Raw genomic sequence first — 15,049 nt, 5'->3', positions numbered from 1 at the left:
GCCTAGCCCCATGTGTTGGAGTCGCTCTTTGTAAAGTGTGTGTGTGTGTGTGTGTGTGTGTGTGTGTGTGTGTGTGTGTGTGTGTGTGTGCGTGTGTGTGTGTGCGTGGGAGGGGGAGCAGTTGTCTGTGTCACAGAGAACGGGTGTCTATGGCTGTGTCTCCTGTCCTCCCTCGGGGTGAGGCTTTACTCTTGGGTTGCGTGGCGCATGTTTCACTTTTGTGTTGCCATGAAATGGGGGCAAGTTAATCTCCTCGGGTCTGTCACGCAAGATACTGCGGCTCGCTGGTTAGCCAGGAAGTGTCTGTCTGTCTCTCTCTCTCTTTTTCTCTCTCTCTCTCCCTCTCTCTCTCTCTCTCCGCGAGCCCGGGCCTCCCCAGGCCCCTCTTTTGTCTGCTCCACCTTGCTTACTCTCTCTCTCCTATACGCACTCCCTCTGTCGCTTAATTCTTTAAAAGAACAGCGGTGGATCTGCTTTGGTGACAATACTATGTCAATAATACACGTGTGTCTTCTCCTGTCTGCTGTTAACTGTGAAGAAGAAAATATATGGAAATGTAAAATACGTCCAGAACTCACCCGTTAAAGTGAGCGGTGCACATATAAAACTAAACCCGTACTGTGTCTCTGTTTGCCCCCACCCACCCCCACCAAATCCCTCCACCTGCTGTGTGCCAGACCTGGGCTCGCCCAAGGGCATCCGCTTCTCCGACGTCAGCGACACGTCCGCCACCGTGCACTGGGTGGTTCCAAAGGCTCGGGTGGACAGCAACAGGGTCACTTATGTGCCTGCTCATGGAGGTCAGTGTGCTTCCTTTTTTAAGCCGGCCGCTTATTGAAGCAGTGTCACGTAAACAAAAAGTTTAAATCGTTCAGGAAAAAGAAGAAAGAAAGCAGAAAGATGCCCGTCAGAGCTTTCTTCCAGCCAGAGATGTATATTCCAGGTCAAGAGGGGCTTTATAGGCTGTGTGGACATTCTCACTGCTGACCTATCAATCCATTTAATCCTCTATCATCTGCTGGGAGAGCTCTTTTCACCAATGATGGACCACTTCTGCCCCCTAGTGACTACTTATAGGTACTTCTATCAAAGCAGGGAGTGAGTGGTCCAGAGAAAAATTGAAATAACCATACAAAAATAGTTTGAAGGGCCATTATAATTTGATTGCTGCATATATAATCTCTATCAGATCCAACACCCGCTGTAATAACAATGTTTTAAGATTTTAATTTGTACCCGTGACCACACAGATTAGATTAATAAATATAGAAATGCCAAGTTCCCTTATATGTTGCCAGGTAACAGAGAGAGATGTGATACAAAAATGTCTCTCTAGTCACTCTCTAAAGATACTAGTCATCATAATAAAAGGACACTGTTCCATAGGAAGACCTTTCAGATATTAATACATGTTTGTAACACAACCAATAATCATTAAAGATGATATCAAGTCCATATTCAGTTCAATAAGTTAATTCTTTGATATTTAGAATTCGATTTATTAATTCATTTATTGATTTTGATTCTGTTTGCCGTGGAGGAATGTTTGGAAAAACAAGTTTTCTTCAAGAATTCCAGGTAACATACAAAAAAAAAGCAGAGGAAGTATTCCTTTAAAACAACTGCAAACTACAAATATGGAGACAAAACTGCTTAAATGCCAACAAGTATTGTAAGCCCAAGCACGTGTCTGGGTAACAGACATGTTTAAAACAACCATTAATAAGACATCCATCATGATTTTGTCTCATTTGACTGTAAAGAAGTATACATATACTTTTGTTTCCACTCCCAGGTAATGCTAAGACGCTGACGGTGGACGGCTCCGAGTCTCAGACTGTGCTGCCCAACCTGACCCCCGGGGTCACCTATGAGGTCACCGTTGTCGCTGTCAAGGGTCAAAGGGAGAGTGAGCCCGGATCCGACAGCGTCACCACAGGTAGGTCTGATGTGGAACACACTAGATATCTGAAGACTAGATATGTTTTTAAAAGCACACTTACAATATAGAGAAGAATTAAAGTGTGAAGTTTGGTGGCTGTCAGAGCTGCTGAAGTGGAGAGAAAACTGAGATGTTTTGTTAAATTACACACATTTCAAAGACTCTACAGGTGAATTGGGTGAAAATATGAACTAACATATATCACTATGAAACTTCACCAGTTGATTACTGAGGCAATTTTGGTGAATTTAACATAAATGTATTTTGGATGTCTTCCTTCTGCGTCTGGAAGAAGACAAAAACAATGTCTTGCCTTATTGAATGTATTACACAACAATCAATAAGTACAATTCCAGCAACACATGCAGCATAATGAATGGAAGAAAAACTGTACAAAATTCATCTGTAACAACGTATCCAACATATTTATAGTCATTTGTGTTTGAGCAGCAGCATGCCGAATGGTGGCGTTTCCTTGCACCACAATAGCTCTGTCTATGGAGATATTTCACTCTGTGTGTGTGTGTGTGTGTGTGTGTGTGTGTGTGTGTGTGTGTGTGTGTGTGTGTTTACAGCCCTGGATAAGCCCCGTGGTCTGACTGCGATCAACATCACAGACACCGAAGCGCTGCTGCTCTGGCAGCCCGCCATCGCTACCGTAGACGGCTACGTCATCACCTACAGCGCAGACTCGGGTACCGAGCGCACGCATGCATGTACAACACATACAATACATATATGAATAATCACACACGCTGACATGATGGGAAACACTGCTTTTACTACGATTTTTGATCATATCTGAGTGAGACAACTTAAAATATCTCAATATTCACTTTGAAATGAAAGAGTCCTCTGACTCAGGAACAAGTCTGCTTCCTCCTTTACATCCAGCATGTCCGTCCTCGATGTGCTACTAAAGGCCGGCCTGTTTGTGTCCTTCCAGTGGCTCCAGTGATGGAGCGGGTGTCGGGTAACGTGGTGGACTTTGACATGAGCTCTCTGACGCCGGCGACACACTACACTGTGAAGGTGTACGCAGTGAGGGACTTGGCCAAGAGCGCGGCCACGACGACCGACTTCACCACCGGTGAGCAATTCTGCCTCCTGGAAGCTGAGCGGAGCTTTACTGACAGCGGCCATTTGTCAAGTCCAGTCAAGTGGCCTTTTCATTGTAGATAGAAACTATATTTTCAACTGAAACAAAAGATGAGTGGGAGGTAACCAAGATGAGGACTTCATGTCAATTGACCTCCAGTCGACTCGATCTGACAGGTGAACCAGCACAGCAGCAAAGCAACGCATTTTATATGAATAATACAAATGAAGATTCAGTTTCACACAAGTCACACAATAAAACTAACAAACGTGTCCATTGAGCTGGCAGAAGACCGGCAGCCCCCTGTGTGGAGTTTGAACTGAAAATAGACTAAATAAAGCGTACACTGAAACTGAGACAGATTCTTTTAGTCAGCCTTTGTTTTCGGTGGCTGAAATTCGTTTTGCTGGCGTCCTCGTCCACAGCAGTACATTGCTTTGCTGCAGTCACGGTACTCATGTCTGCTTCTTCAGCAGCTACTTAGAGGTGGCGACCCCCAAGCAGTACACTGCTTATGGATAAATATGTAAGCATAGATCCCCATAAAACACCCTAACTATCTTTTTTAAAATAGAGACGCAAAGACACTTTCTGAAGCTCTGCAGTCGGAAATCCTAATCACCGGCCTTCTCTCTCTAACCCGCCCAGCTCAAGTTCCCACACTTGATATTGATGCTTAATTGTCACCGCTGGTCTAACGTTGCCTCGACTTGTATTTTGTGTTCATATATGTGAATGAAAGATTGATAAAAGCATGAATGACGTCACAAAAAGGTAAGAGCTGAAACAAAGAGACGTAAAAAAAAAGTGTAAAATGATTTAAACGGCTGTTGTTTTTAGACGTGGACGCCCCTCAGGACCTGGCAGCCAGTAACATCCAGACAGAGAACGGCATGCTGACCTGGAAGCCACCTCGCGCTGACATCACCGGCTACATCCTCAGCTTCGAGGCTACAGATGGCACCATCCGCGTGAGTGGAGACACCAGGAGTCCACAGATTCAGGAGTACAGACATTGTATAGAATGATTTTCTGAATCAAATGTCTGAGCGTGCTTCTCTTTCAGGAGGTGGTCCTGAGTCCCACTGCCGTCTCCTATAACATGGCTCAGCTCAGCGCCTCCACGGAGTATTCGGTCAAGCTGCAGGCCATTGCTGGTCCCAAGAGAAGCAGAGTCATCACGACTGTCTTCACCACCAGTGAGTGGACTCCTTCACACGGGGCTGTGTGTCCTTTACAATATATATATATATATATATATATATATATATATATATATATATATATATATATATATATATATATATATATATATAATGTTTACCACTAGAGAATTGATTGATTGAAAACACCATTAAATCCCTCTAAAACACAGCACAAAGACATGCCGAACACCATGGAAAAAATATATGCATTCTGTGTTTTTGTATAGCCTTTTTACTTTAGTTGGATGTCGAGCACTTTTATTCTGGAAACTGTCCAGAAACTCCCTTATTGTCAATATACCAAGAACATTTCATGAAGCTGTGATTATCCTTGAGGTCACAACGGAATATTTTGAACAGGGAAGTTTCAAAAAATGGCCTCACTGTGTGAAATAGGTTCTAACATCGTGACACATGAATACTATTGGGCTCATTGGGACCACACAAGTCTCAGCTTTTTGTAATTTCCATTTCCATTCACATATCTTGAAGTCAAGGTCTCTTTGCGAGATGGCCATCGTCGTTTTAATTGAGAGGGTTATTTCACCTCCCCTCCTGTCAAGCTAGCATGAGGTGCTACTGATTAGTTCCACATTCTACCAATATCTGAAGAGAAGTGGCATTTGTGTGATTTTGGTTTCAAAGACCAGACTCATATCAGCAGTAGGAGGTCCCATCCACTACGCCATATTGTGTCTAGTCCACTTTGTTGATTTTTCATTTGCATCCTGTTTTTTTTGTGCGTCCGCGTTCGCAGCTGGCGTGCTGTACCGGTTCCCCAGGGACTGCTCCCAGGCCCTGCTGAACGGAGACACCACATCAGACCTGTACACCATCTATCTGGGTGGAGACGAGAGCCAGCCGGTCCAGGTCTACTGCGACATGAGCATCGATGGAGGCGGATGGATCGTAAGTCACCGCTCATCAAGGACACATATTCCCAGTATTCATGGAGATGTTTAAAGCCTCACTGATCAATATTTCTTTATCATTAACCGCTTGAAGTCTCAACTAATTCTTTTTAAAAGAATTAGTTTAGTCTGGTGACCTATTGTCTTTCTCTGGCAGGTGTTCCTCAGACGACAAAGCGGGAGACTGGAGTTTTTCCGCAACTGGAAGAATTACACAGCCGGCTTTGGTGACATGAATGATGAATTCTGGCTGGGTAATTTAAAATAATAATAATAATAATAATCAGAGCACAACACAGTAGTCCAGAACACAACGATAAAGCAACATCATAAATATGCTCGTAATTAAAGTGATTTAGCAAAAATGAAGAGCATCCAGTGTTTCAGTGGCATCCATATTGTGTGGTTATATATTCATTGCATTCTGTGGATTAATTTTTAACATTGATTCATTTAATTACGATAATTATCTCCGCCACGAGTGAGCCTGTGGAAAGAGTGCACTTATCTTGCTGTTGTTTTAATTAAACATATTGAATGAAGTAAACACACTTTGAAGCTAAAATCTAACTACAGTTAACCCCCTGCAGATATTATTTAACCCCAATCATGATATATATTTTGACTTATAAGGTATTATCTGAAAATAATATCTCAAAGCTATCACGGAATTATCATTACTGCTGTCCATCCATCTTACATATTTCAATCTCTCTCACTCAGGTCTTTCCAACCTGCATAAGATCACAGCTGGAGGTCAGTATGAGCTGCGAGTGGACCTGAAAGATAAGGGAGAAACCGCCTACGCTCAGTACGACAAGTTCTCCATCTCTGAACCTCGGACCCGCTACAAGGTCCACGTAGGAGGATACAGTGGAACAGCAGGTAACGTTGACCATATGGCCTGCAGCCTGTTCAGTTAATCAAACGTTAGTGAGAAGTACATTGGTCAGGGACTATTTATTGCAGCAGATTAATCCACATTTAGTGTCCGCCATTTTTCTATAGCAGCCCAGAACGACCAACCAAACACTGAATTTGCATGTTTTTATGTTACCTGACGGCCACCATACTTTTCCGGCACGTTTTAGAAAGAGAGGAGGGAGCAGAGGGGCGTTCAGTTGTCTGCAATCTGCAACCTCACCACTAGAGGCCACTACATCTCACACACTAGTACTTATACTTTATTTAAATTGTTTTTCAAACGTCAAAGGATTCAAACATGATTTTACTCTTCCAATTATTTCTAGAGTTAAGGTTGTTTGAGAGACATACATATGTATTGTTTGTTGTGAGTATGTTATGTATATAAGTTTCTATCTTTCTATCCTGAGTGACTGTTTACAGATGTAATTAGATGTAATGTGTTTGCCAAAATGCGTCTCAGTGTTAGAAAATTAAACCAAAGTGTGTATTTGTAGTATACTGTCATCTTACTTCATAGATCATTTTAATATACTTTATTTCCTACATAAATGCAGCTGAACAACTCTGCTGCGTATCTTTGCAGGTGACTCTATGACCTACCACCACGGCCGTCCCTTCTCCACTTATGACCATGACAACGACATCGCTGTCACAAACTGTGCCCTGTCCTATAAGGGAGCCTTCTGGTATAAGAACTGTCACCGTGTCAACCTCATGGGACGATATGGAGATAACAGCCACAGCAAGGTACAGTATGTCCACAGTTACTGTAAGAACTAGGCTCCCTGAGGGTTTTCCTGGGATCACGGAGAGTCCTTGATAGAGTTCCATTTCTCTTTGAGATGAGAGTTTTCCATGATTTCTGACGAGGGTTCAGTTGAAATTTGAAGAGGATTCCAGGGAGGGTTTTACTTGTCTTTGAATGGGCTCCCAGAGTCCTCCACAGGGTTTAGAGAGTCTTTGATGTTTGAGTTTCATTAGTCCTTGAGCAGACTGAGGATCTTTCACTGGGTTCTACGGCTCGCTGAGGGAGTTCCACTGGTTTCATTTCATCGTTTCCCCCAGGCGTGACGTGGACAAATCATGATTTCAGTCACGTGTTTGTGTACGTTTGTTGGATACTACTGGATCTATGAATATTAAGTGTGCTGATTTATGACTGTTTGTACGACGACCTTTCATGGTTGATAATGTTGATTCACTTTTCTTGTTGCAAAAGGCAATTACAGCAAGATAAAAAAAAACAGGTTTACCTCGTCTCTTACAGGCCAAAATGTCTTGGTTAACTTTGGAAATGTTTGGTTTTTTGTTTAACCAGAGCATCTGCAGATTAATTCCATCCCTGCTATATTGTGATCCACATGCACTAGGCACAAGAGGAGACACATAAGTCCTTGTTATTGTCAAACGTGCCACTATTCTGCCTGCAAGGAAGCGTCCAACACTGACGTGGATTGGTTTTCATTGGAGATCATTTAAAGCGCGTCTTATACAGATGCTTAAGAGTGATTCGGTGGTATTAGAAGCCAAAGGTCACTGAACAAGCGTCAGTATTTGAAGAGTTGGGAGTGAAAACAGGTAAACACGTCAATAGTTTTTTTGCCACGACAACTATTCTTATGTTCCTGAGCTTATTCATACCCTAGTGGCCAGGAGCAGATGTGGCAGAAAGCAAGACTTTTAGAAGTGTAGGCATGGGACGTATTGTCCAATATGACTGTTCTTGTGTGACAATAGGGTGGCTTTGGCTGTATTGTGAGTCAAGTCATGACCCACACTTGAACTTCTACTTTGACCAACATTCTTTGTCCGTCTCCTCCCCTCCAGGGTGTGAACTGGTTCCACTGGAAAGGCCACGAGCACTCGATCGAGTTCGCTGAGATGAAGATCAGGCCGTCCAACTTCAGGAACCTGGAGGGAAGGAGGAAACGGTCATAGACGATCTACCGACACCACCACCACCACCACCACCACCAACAACAACAACACTGCTACTACGTCTGGACTCCCCCGTAAACCACCTCGGCTCCCACACCAAACACACCCTGCAGCGACCAAAGCCACTGCCAAGAGCCCACTGCCTCCACACACAAAAAACAACAACACACCTTCCATCACCCCCCTCATTCGCTCACAGATCAGTCTCGACTCCATAACCTCGCTCTCCCCCTGTGATACGGCTGTGGAAATGTTGCCGGTGCGGAAAATCGATGTGCATGTTACGAACCGGACTTAAATCAAGCCCACGTGGATCCTACTCATGCACCAAAGAGAGCAAGAACAACTCCATCTCCCCCGATTCAGATCCTTTCTCTTGTGTTGCGGCATTTGTGGGGAGGCGACTGTGCAGTTTGGGCATTATGTTGTGTACAGATTAATACAGTTCCCTACTTCACATCTGGAGTTTTACAGAAAGGACAGACTGTTTACAATGCAACGTGGTCTTGTTTAGGTTCAGGGCCGGAAATACAGTGATAATTCAACTGGATTGTCATAGAAATTCTATTCCTTGTACAGCACTGTACACGTATGCGTCAGATTTAAACATTTGAAAAGGGATGTTCCTCAGATGGCACTGCTCAGATGTCCGATATCTCCGTCTAACTTGCCATTTGTTTGTCTTTGTGCTTAACTCGTCTCAGTGTCACTTTATCCTCCCCAACTTCCCTCATCTCCCGCAAACATCTAACGTGATAGAGATGGATATGAACAGAGAAAAACATAGAAATTTGTATGGAAAAGTATTTTACCCGCCACATCCCATGTCCACGCGAATTGCAATGTTTCCATCCATTGAGTAAGCCCCTGAAGGCATCATGCTACAGCCACAGTATTGTAGAAAACAGAGAAAATAACAGCTGATGTGTTACCATTTGTTTTGTTTCTCTTGTGAATCCGAGGCAGGACCTGTTATTCAGTATAAAATGAAACAAGGTGATGATATTATTTTTTTTGTTGCAAAATGTGAATACAGTTCATATATGTGGAACAAGAGACCGTTCTGTGTGGTTGACACTAAAGATGTTGATGCTCAAAAACATTTAAAAAAAACGGCCAATTCCAATTAAATTTCTATTGGATATAGCCAGGTCTTGTGTTTATGAGAATAGTGTTTGAACAGGCCGAAACTGAAGAACTAGTTTCTGTTTCTACCCTCCTGCGCCCTTACCCCCTGCCCCCCACCCCCACCCCGCCTTTCAGCCCCTGCTACAGCAGCATACTAAACCACTGACCTTCTAAAGAATGCCTGTGTAAATTAAGTTTTGTTTTTATTGTTTTGTTTGTTTATAACTGGGTGAACAACAGGTGTTTCTCTGTAAGCTGTATTACAATAAAACAGTTTGTTTAAAAGGAAGAAGTTCCGGCACCTTAGTTATTCACATCTTGACTCACTTTCTAGCTATTGGTAAATGGACCCGTACTTGTATAGCACTTTTCTAGTCTTCACTCAAAGCTTTAACACTACATGACATCATTCACCCATTCACACCCTGATGGAAGGAGCAATGCAAGCTGCCACATCAGTAACATCAACCATTCATACAACCATAGGCGCAGCTACGGGAGCAATCACGGGAGTCGGGGATCGAACCGCCGATCCTCTGATTGAAGGACGACCCTGCTCACCACTGAGCCACAGTCGCCTTATTTCCCCCCCAGAGCTTTCCATCACATCTCATGGCCTTCCTCACAGGAAAGAGTAGAAGGAGTCCTGGGGTTGAGTATTAGTTACCCTCTTTGTGCTCCGTAAAGTAAGTAAGCCCTGGCATGGCTACCCAGTTCTTACTGAGGAGTTCTATATTTACAAAAACACACACTGCAGGATTCTCTTATGAACTTAATGAGTTATGTGAACACTTAGAGGTACATTCATCCAACGCATCCTTTTAAGCTTAATTGTGTGGAAACGCAATACCTCCAAACATAAAGTGCATTATACATATTTAAATATATATATTTTTAAATATATGTATATATACATAAATATATATATATATATATGTATATATACATATATATATGTATGTATATATACATATATATGTATATATACATATATATAGTATAATATATATATATATATATATATATATATATATATATATATATATATAATAAGAGACCAATATACAACATATATAAAGCCGTCAAATAACAATATACACACACACACATATATATATGTATATATATATACATATATATATATATATATATATAAATATATATATATACACACATATATATATATATATATAAATATATATATATATATATACACACATATATATATACACACATATATATATATAAATATATATATATATATATATATATATACACATATATATATATATATATATATATATATTTATATAATTTTTATGAAAGGCCTATTTGTGGCAAATAGTAGTTAAGTTAATGGATGATTATGAAAGGAATGAGGAAGGTGTCAAATTTAAGCAAATAAGAATATATACACACACATATATACATCCATATGTATATATTTCCTTATGTTTATATATATACACGTGTGTATATATTAATATTTGAAGGCTTTTTATATGTTGTATATATGTCTCTTATTGTTATTATTATTCATATTATTATTATTAGACTTATTGTCATCAATAGTATTTTTTAGTTTAATTTATTTACTTTTCCAGGAATATTTCCCATTGCGAATTCATATTCCGGCCAATCAGGTGAGCAGCAGCACACCGTGTGGTGACCACGCGACAGGACCAAGCCGACGCATATCCTTTTCCTGGTTCTGCCCTGCTGCCCCGCAGCGACACGCACGCGGCGTGACTTCCCGGAGTCTTTCGGGCTTGTGTCGGTGTGCCCGACCACAGACAGCGGGAGCAGTCGGGGCAATGAGAAGGACTTGTCTCTGGAGGTTGGTGAAGTTACTCGCCGTAACGGTCGCGCTCGTGCTGTCTGCTCACGTCGTACTGAGCAGAGTGAAGCCAAAGCCAAGTCTCATTCCCGCGGAGGAATACCGCCTCGTAGCTCCTGAAACGTACGAGTATGTCCTCAACCAGCCCGCTGTGTGCGAGCACAGAACCAGACCCCCTTTCCTGGTCTTCATGGTCCCAGTTGCCCCTCTGGAGGCCGCGGCGAGGGAGGCTGTCCGGAAAACATGGGGCGCTCCGGGTCAGGACACCATCGCTCTGTTCTTCGTAGGACTTTCCGAGGGAGGGCGGGGCCCGGGGGGGCGGGGCTCTGGCGTCCAGTCCGCGCTGGAGGAGGAGAGCAGGAAGCACGCAGACATCATCCAGGTGAACTTCCAGGACAGTTACCAGAACCTGACGATCAAGACCATGATGATGATGAGCTGGCTGGCGACCCACTGCCCGAACGCCTCCTACGCCATGAAGGTGGACGCCGACGCCTTCGTGAACGTCTTCTACCTCCTCGGAAGACTCAGGAGCTCCCCGGGGCGGGGCTTCATCACGGGGTCTGTGATCAGCGACGGCCGGCCGAGGAGGGAGAGCCACAGCAAGTGGCGCGTGTCGAAGGAGCTGTACCCGGAGGACAGCTTCCCCTCATACGTGTCCGGGGCCGGGTACGTCTTCTCCACCGACCTGGCCCCCAGGATCTCATGGGCATCCCGGTTCGTGAGGGTGATCCCCCTGGAGGACGTCTACGTCGGGCTGTGTCTGCGGGTGCTGGGCGTCCGGCCGGTGTACTCCCTCGGCCTGCCGACCTTCAGGAACCTGTTCGAAGTCCGACAGCTGGAGTACGACAGGTGCACCTTCGCTCAACTGGTCCTCGCCAACGGGTTCAAGCCCCCCCAGCTGCTGCACCTGTGGCAAGACTTCTCCAAGGGCCACAGCAGCTGCTGATGGCGACTATGACACACTGGGTGCCTCACAGTTATTACTTGCAATTATATTATATATCTATATAAATGCTGTAAAGGACCGGAAGCCATAAGACACGTGACTTACACGTTTAGTTATCAGGGAGTTAACACATATTTACAATGGTGTAAAAGAATGTTCAGAAGCCAGTTTGTCAATGAATTAATTAGTCAAACATTGGTAGTTCAGCAGTTCTCAGCCATCCTGGACTTCTTCCAATGCTCAAATGTCGTCTTTTGAGTGACCCACATCTTCCGTTTGTGCTCGTCAGACAAAGAAAAGCAGCAGCTTGAGACCTGCAGATGCACTTCCTGTTGATTCTACAGGTCCAGGTTCCCCGAGATGGTAAAGAATGTAGCTGTTAAATAGTTAGCGGACCCACAGACAAGAAAATGCAGAATCCGTTCCAAATAGCTTCTCAAATAGCACGATTAGCTGCCTTTCTCTGTTTTGATTCACATTTTTAGAATATAATTACTTCTAGCATTTAAAAAAAGATAAATAAGTCAGAAATTCAAATTAGAGCAACGATGAGCTGACTTAAACTAAACTGTTCATACTGTTGTCTATGAAATGTCAGGAAGTAGTGAACGTTTGTATCATCAAAGACCTCGTACCTCCTGAACTGAGTATTGATATGATGCCTGATGAGTTTTGTAATTAGTCTGCTAATCATAATAGTTGCTTTATTCTGTTGTCGATCAGGCGCTTCAGCTCTAATTGCTCATGAAGGTAGCTGTTAGAGTGCAGAGTTTTCAGTTTACACCAAAGACTAAACATCCATATTGCTGTAATTCCCAGGACCTTAAATGACAAATAGCCATATGACGCTTCAAACACTGTGTTTGTCTATACATATATATATATATATGTGTGTGTGTGTATGTGTTTGTGTGTATAATGGATGAGAGAGACCTTCACAGAATGTTGCCTTTATAATGCGACCTGCAGCCTATTAATGCGGTTGCTGCTGTGCCTTCTTTATTTACTGTCTTCTGACTGTGTGCCTATTTATGTAGTTGCACGTGATAGCCAGCTGGTGGCAGCACATGCCAGCAGGTGATGGAAATGGACTTTGATTTCGTGCCTGGTGCAGATAGACTTTGACCTTTATCCAGGGGTAATTGTGAATATAAAAAAGAATCTCCCAAAAGATTATTTAAGATAATTTAGCTTATTTTTTTCTTTTAAGTTCAGTACAGTTTGATCCCTGCATATTGAAGCAACTTTTCTTTTGTACTGCATATTAATGAGAACATATTTACTTGTTTGTCAGTGCATTCGTATTTCATGTATGTGAGTTTTCTTCATGCTGCTATTGTTGTGTTTTTATTATTGCTGCTGCTGCATTTGGTGTCACTTTAAGTTCTTCATGCTGTAATAAATGCTGTTCCTTCTAGACAAAATAAAAGTCTGATGTAAATATTGAACACATTGTTTTGTTTATATATGTTAACAACCGGGTGTGTTAAAGTCTTGGAGCCGTGTGGGGAGGAGGTGTTGATGGGCTGAGGCTGAACAAGTCCTGGTGCCGTGTGGGGAGGTGCACTTCCACATGTTGCCCTCGGGGCCCTTGAAGGCCCTGGGACACATGCATGGGGTGGCTGGTTACTGCTATGCCTATGTATGTACATGCACATATGCAAACACACACACCGCGGGCCGTGAATTTTCGACCTCTGCCTTTATGCCGTCTGATATCACATCATATTAGACAGCAGGTGGTCTGCCTTCAGACGCTCCTTCCTGTCACACATCAGCAGCTCGCTTCCCTCTCGGCAGCAGAAGTGTGTGTGCTTGCCCCCCGGCCGCAGCTTTCGTTTCTTCTCAGGGTTCATACACATTTTGACTAATGATTTCCGTGACTTTAAACCAAATTTCCATGACCAAACATTTATTGAACTCTGGGTGTGAACATGAAGAAGTGAGAAACTGTAGTATTAAACTAACAATGAGGATTCCAAAGCATATAGTATACCTTAAGTTTGACTCTGGCTGTAGCGACTACAGACGCAGTCCGTTTGTTACATTGTGTACTGCAACCGCTTCTTTCTTTCTTTCTCTTTGCCAAACCTTTTCTTAAAAAAGCACTTTTCCACGGCTTGTCGCAACACTTAGCTAGATCATGCACATACAGAAATGTGTTTCAAAAATGGATACCTCTTCTTGGAGTAACGTCGGAAATACAACTGTGTTGAAACTCTTTTTTGTTTTTTTTTGTCCTCTCCAGTTGCCGGCCGTGTCTTTTTAGTTTTTATCATTTAAAATGTTTTGGAGGAAAGTGGCCTAATCGCGGCTTCTTTCCTTTGTGCATGATGGGAAATGCCTGGCTGTCGCCACATTAGAGAGCTGATTGGCTCTTAGATCTGACTGTTAGAATTCTTATTTTCTGAATAGTTGTAATACTTAATGCTGGATTGTGACTATCAGTCTCATGTTTCATCTAAAAACACATCGTGTGTGGTTGATAATAATAAAGCTTATTTATATAACTCATCTCTAAACCAGTAGTAATGTAATTCACAGGCAGACATGAAAAGAATAAAGGATGCAGATACACACATTTCTACACTTATTTATAATCACATATGAATACATCCAAAAGTGATCTGTGCACTACAAGTAGACTAGAGATCGGAACAACAGGAAGTCATTTTTTTTGTGACTTCCTGTGTGTACTTTGAAGGCAACTGAAAACTGTTGGACTTGATCTCAGTTTTTGTCATCTCCTGCTGCTGCTCTTGTCCTGAGTGAGGCAATTTATCTTCATATGTTCATCATAAAGCTTATCATAAAGTTTATGATGACGTCTGTCGGTATCATAAACAAATACATCATCTGCCATCAACACAAACAGCTGCTCCCCTTGTGCAGGTCCTCCTGTTGCCTCTCGCTCCCTCTCTCCCCCACTTTCTCTCGCTCTCTCCCTCTGTCTCTCTCCCCTCCCTCTCTCCCACTCTTTCGCATTCTCTCTCTCTCTCTCTCTCTCTCTCTCTCTCTCTCTCTCTCTCTCTCTCTCTCTCTCTCTCTCTCTCTCTCCCCACCCGTGGGTGGAGTTACCATCCACCAACTTGCCGATGGCTCCGGTTCCTAAG

The 15,049-nt window shown here is 42.9% G+C and overlaps 2 protein-coding genes across 5 annotated transcripts in view; both read left to right on the top strand.

The window, feature by feature from the left end:
- The window catches only part of tncb (tenascin Cb), a 46,889-nt gene extending 37,460 nt beyond the window's left edge, over positions 1-9,429 (top strand). For all 4 annotated transcript variants that reach the window (XM_068604641.1, XM_068604642.1, XM_068604640.1 and 1 more), the window contains 11 exons: positions 678-800; positions 1,796-1,939; positions 2,518-2,637; positions 2,889-3,032; positions 3,882-4,012; positions 4,108-4,240; positions 5,004-5,155; positions 5,315-5,411; positions 5,881-6,042; positions 6,668-6,831; positions 7,912-9,429. In XM_068604641.1, coding sequence (XP_068460742.1) covers positions 678-800; positions 1,796-1,939; positions 2,518-2,637; positions 2,889-3,032; positions 3,882-4,012; positions 4,108-4,240; positions 5,004-5,155; positions 5,315-5,411; positions 5,881-6,042; positions 6,668-6,831; positions 7,912-8,022 — 1,481 coding nt within the window. In that variant the 3' untranslated portion in view covers positions 8,023-9,429. The remainder of the gene's footprint in view (positions 1-677; positions 801-1,795; positions 1,940-2,517; positions 2,638-2,888; positions 3,033-3,881; positions 4,013-4,107; positions 4,241-5,003; positions 5,156-5,314; positions 5,412-5,880; positions 6,043-6,667; positions 6,832-7,911) is intronic.
- Positions 9,430-10,828: 1,399 nt separating this feature from the next.
- Positions 10,829-13,342, top strand: b3galt8 (beta-1,3-galactosyltransferase 8). Its single transcript, XM_068566373.1, has one exon. The coding sequence runs from the start codon at positions 10,965-10,967 to the stop codon at positions 11,934-11,936; it is 972 nt and encodes a 323-aa protein (XP_068422474.1). The 5' UTR covers positions 10,829-10,964; the 3' UTR covers positions 11,937-13,342.
- The last annotated feature ends 1,707 nt before the right edge of the window (positions 13,343-15,049 follow it).

This window comes from Clinocottus analis, unplaced genomic scaffold (genome assembly GCF_023055335.1).
Source record: "Clinocottus analis isolate CAN_PGR_092001 unplaced genomic scaffold, fCliAna1.0.p SCAF_7, whole genome shotgun sequence".
Classification (NCBI taxonomy): Eukaryota; Metazoa; Chordata; class Actinopteri; order Perciformes; family Cottidae; genus Clinocottus; species Clinocottus analis.
Note: the sequence above shows the minus strand (reverse complement) of the source record. Positions and strands in the feature narration are given on the sequence as shown.

Bases quoted from the DNA above. Each gene is read 5' to 3' on its own strand.
- b3galt8 (XM_068566373.1), top strand. From the start codon at position 10,965: ATGAGAAGGACTTGTCTCTGGAGGTTGGTGAAGTTACTCGCCGTAACG.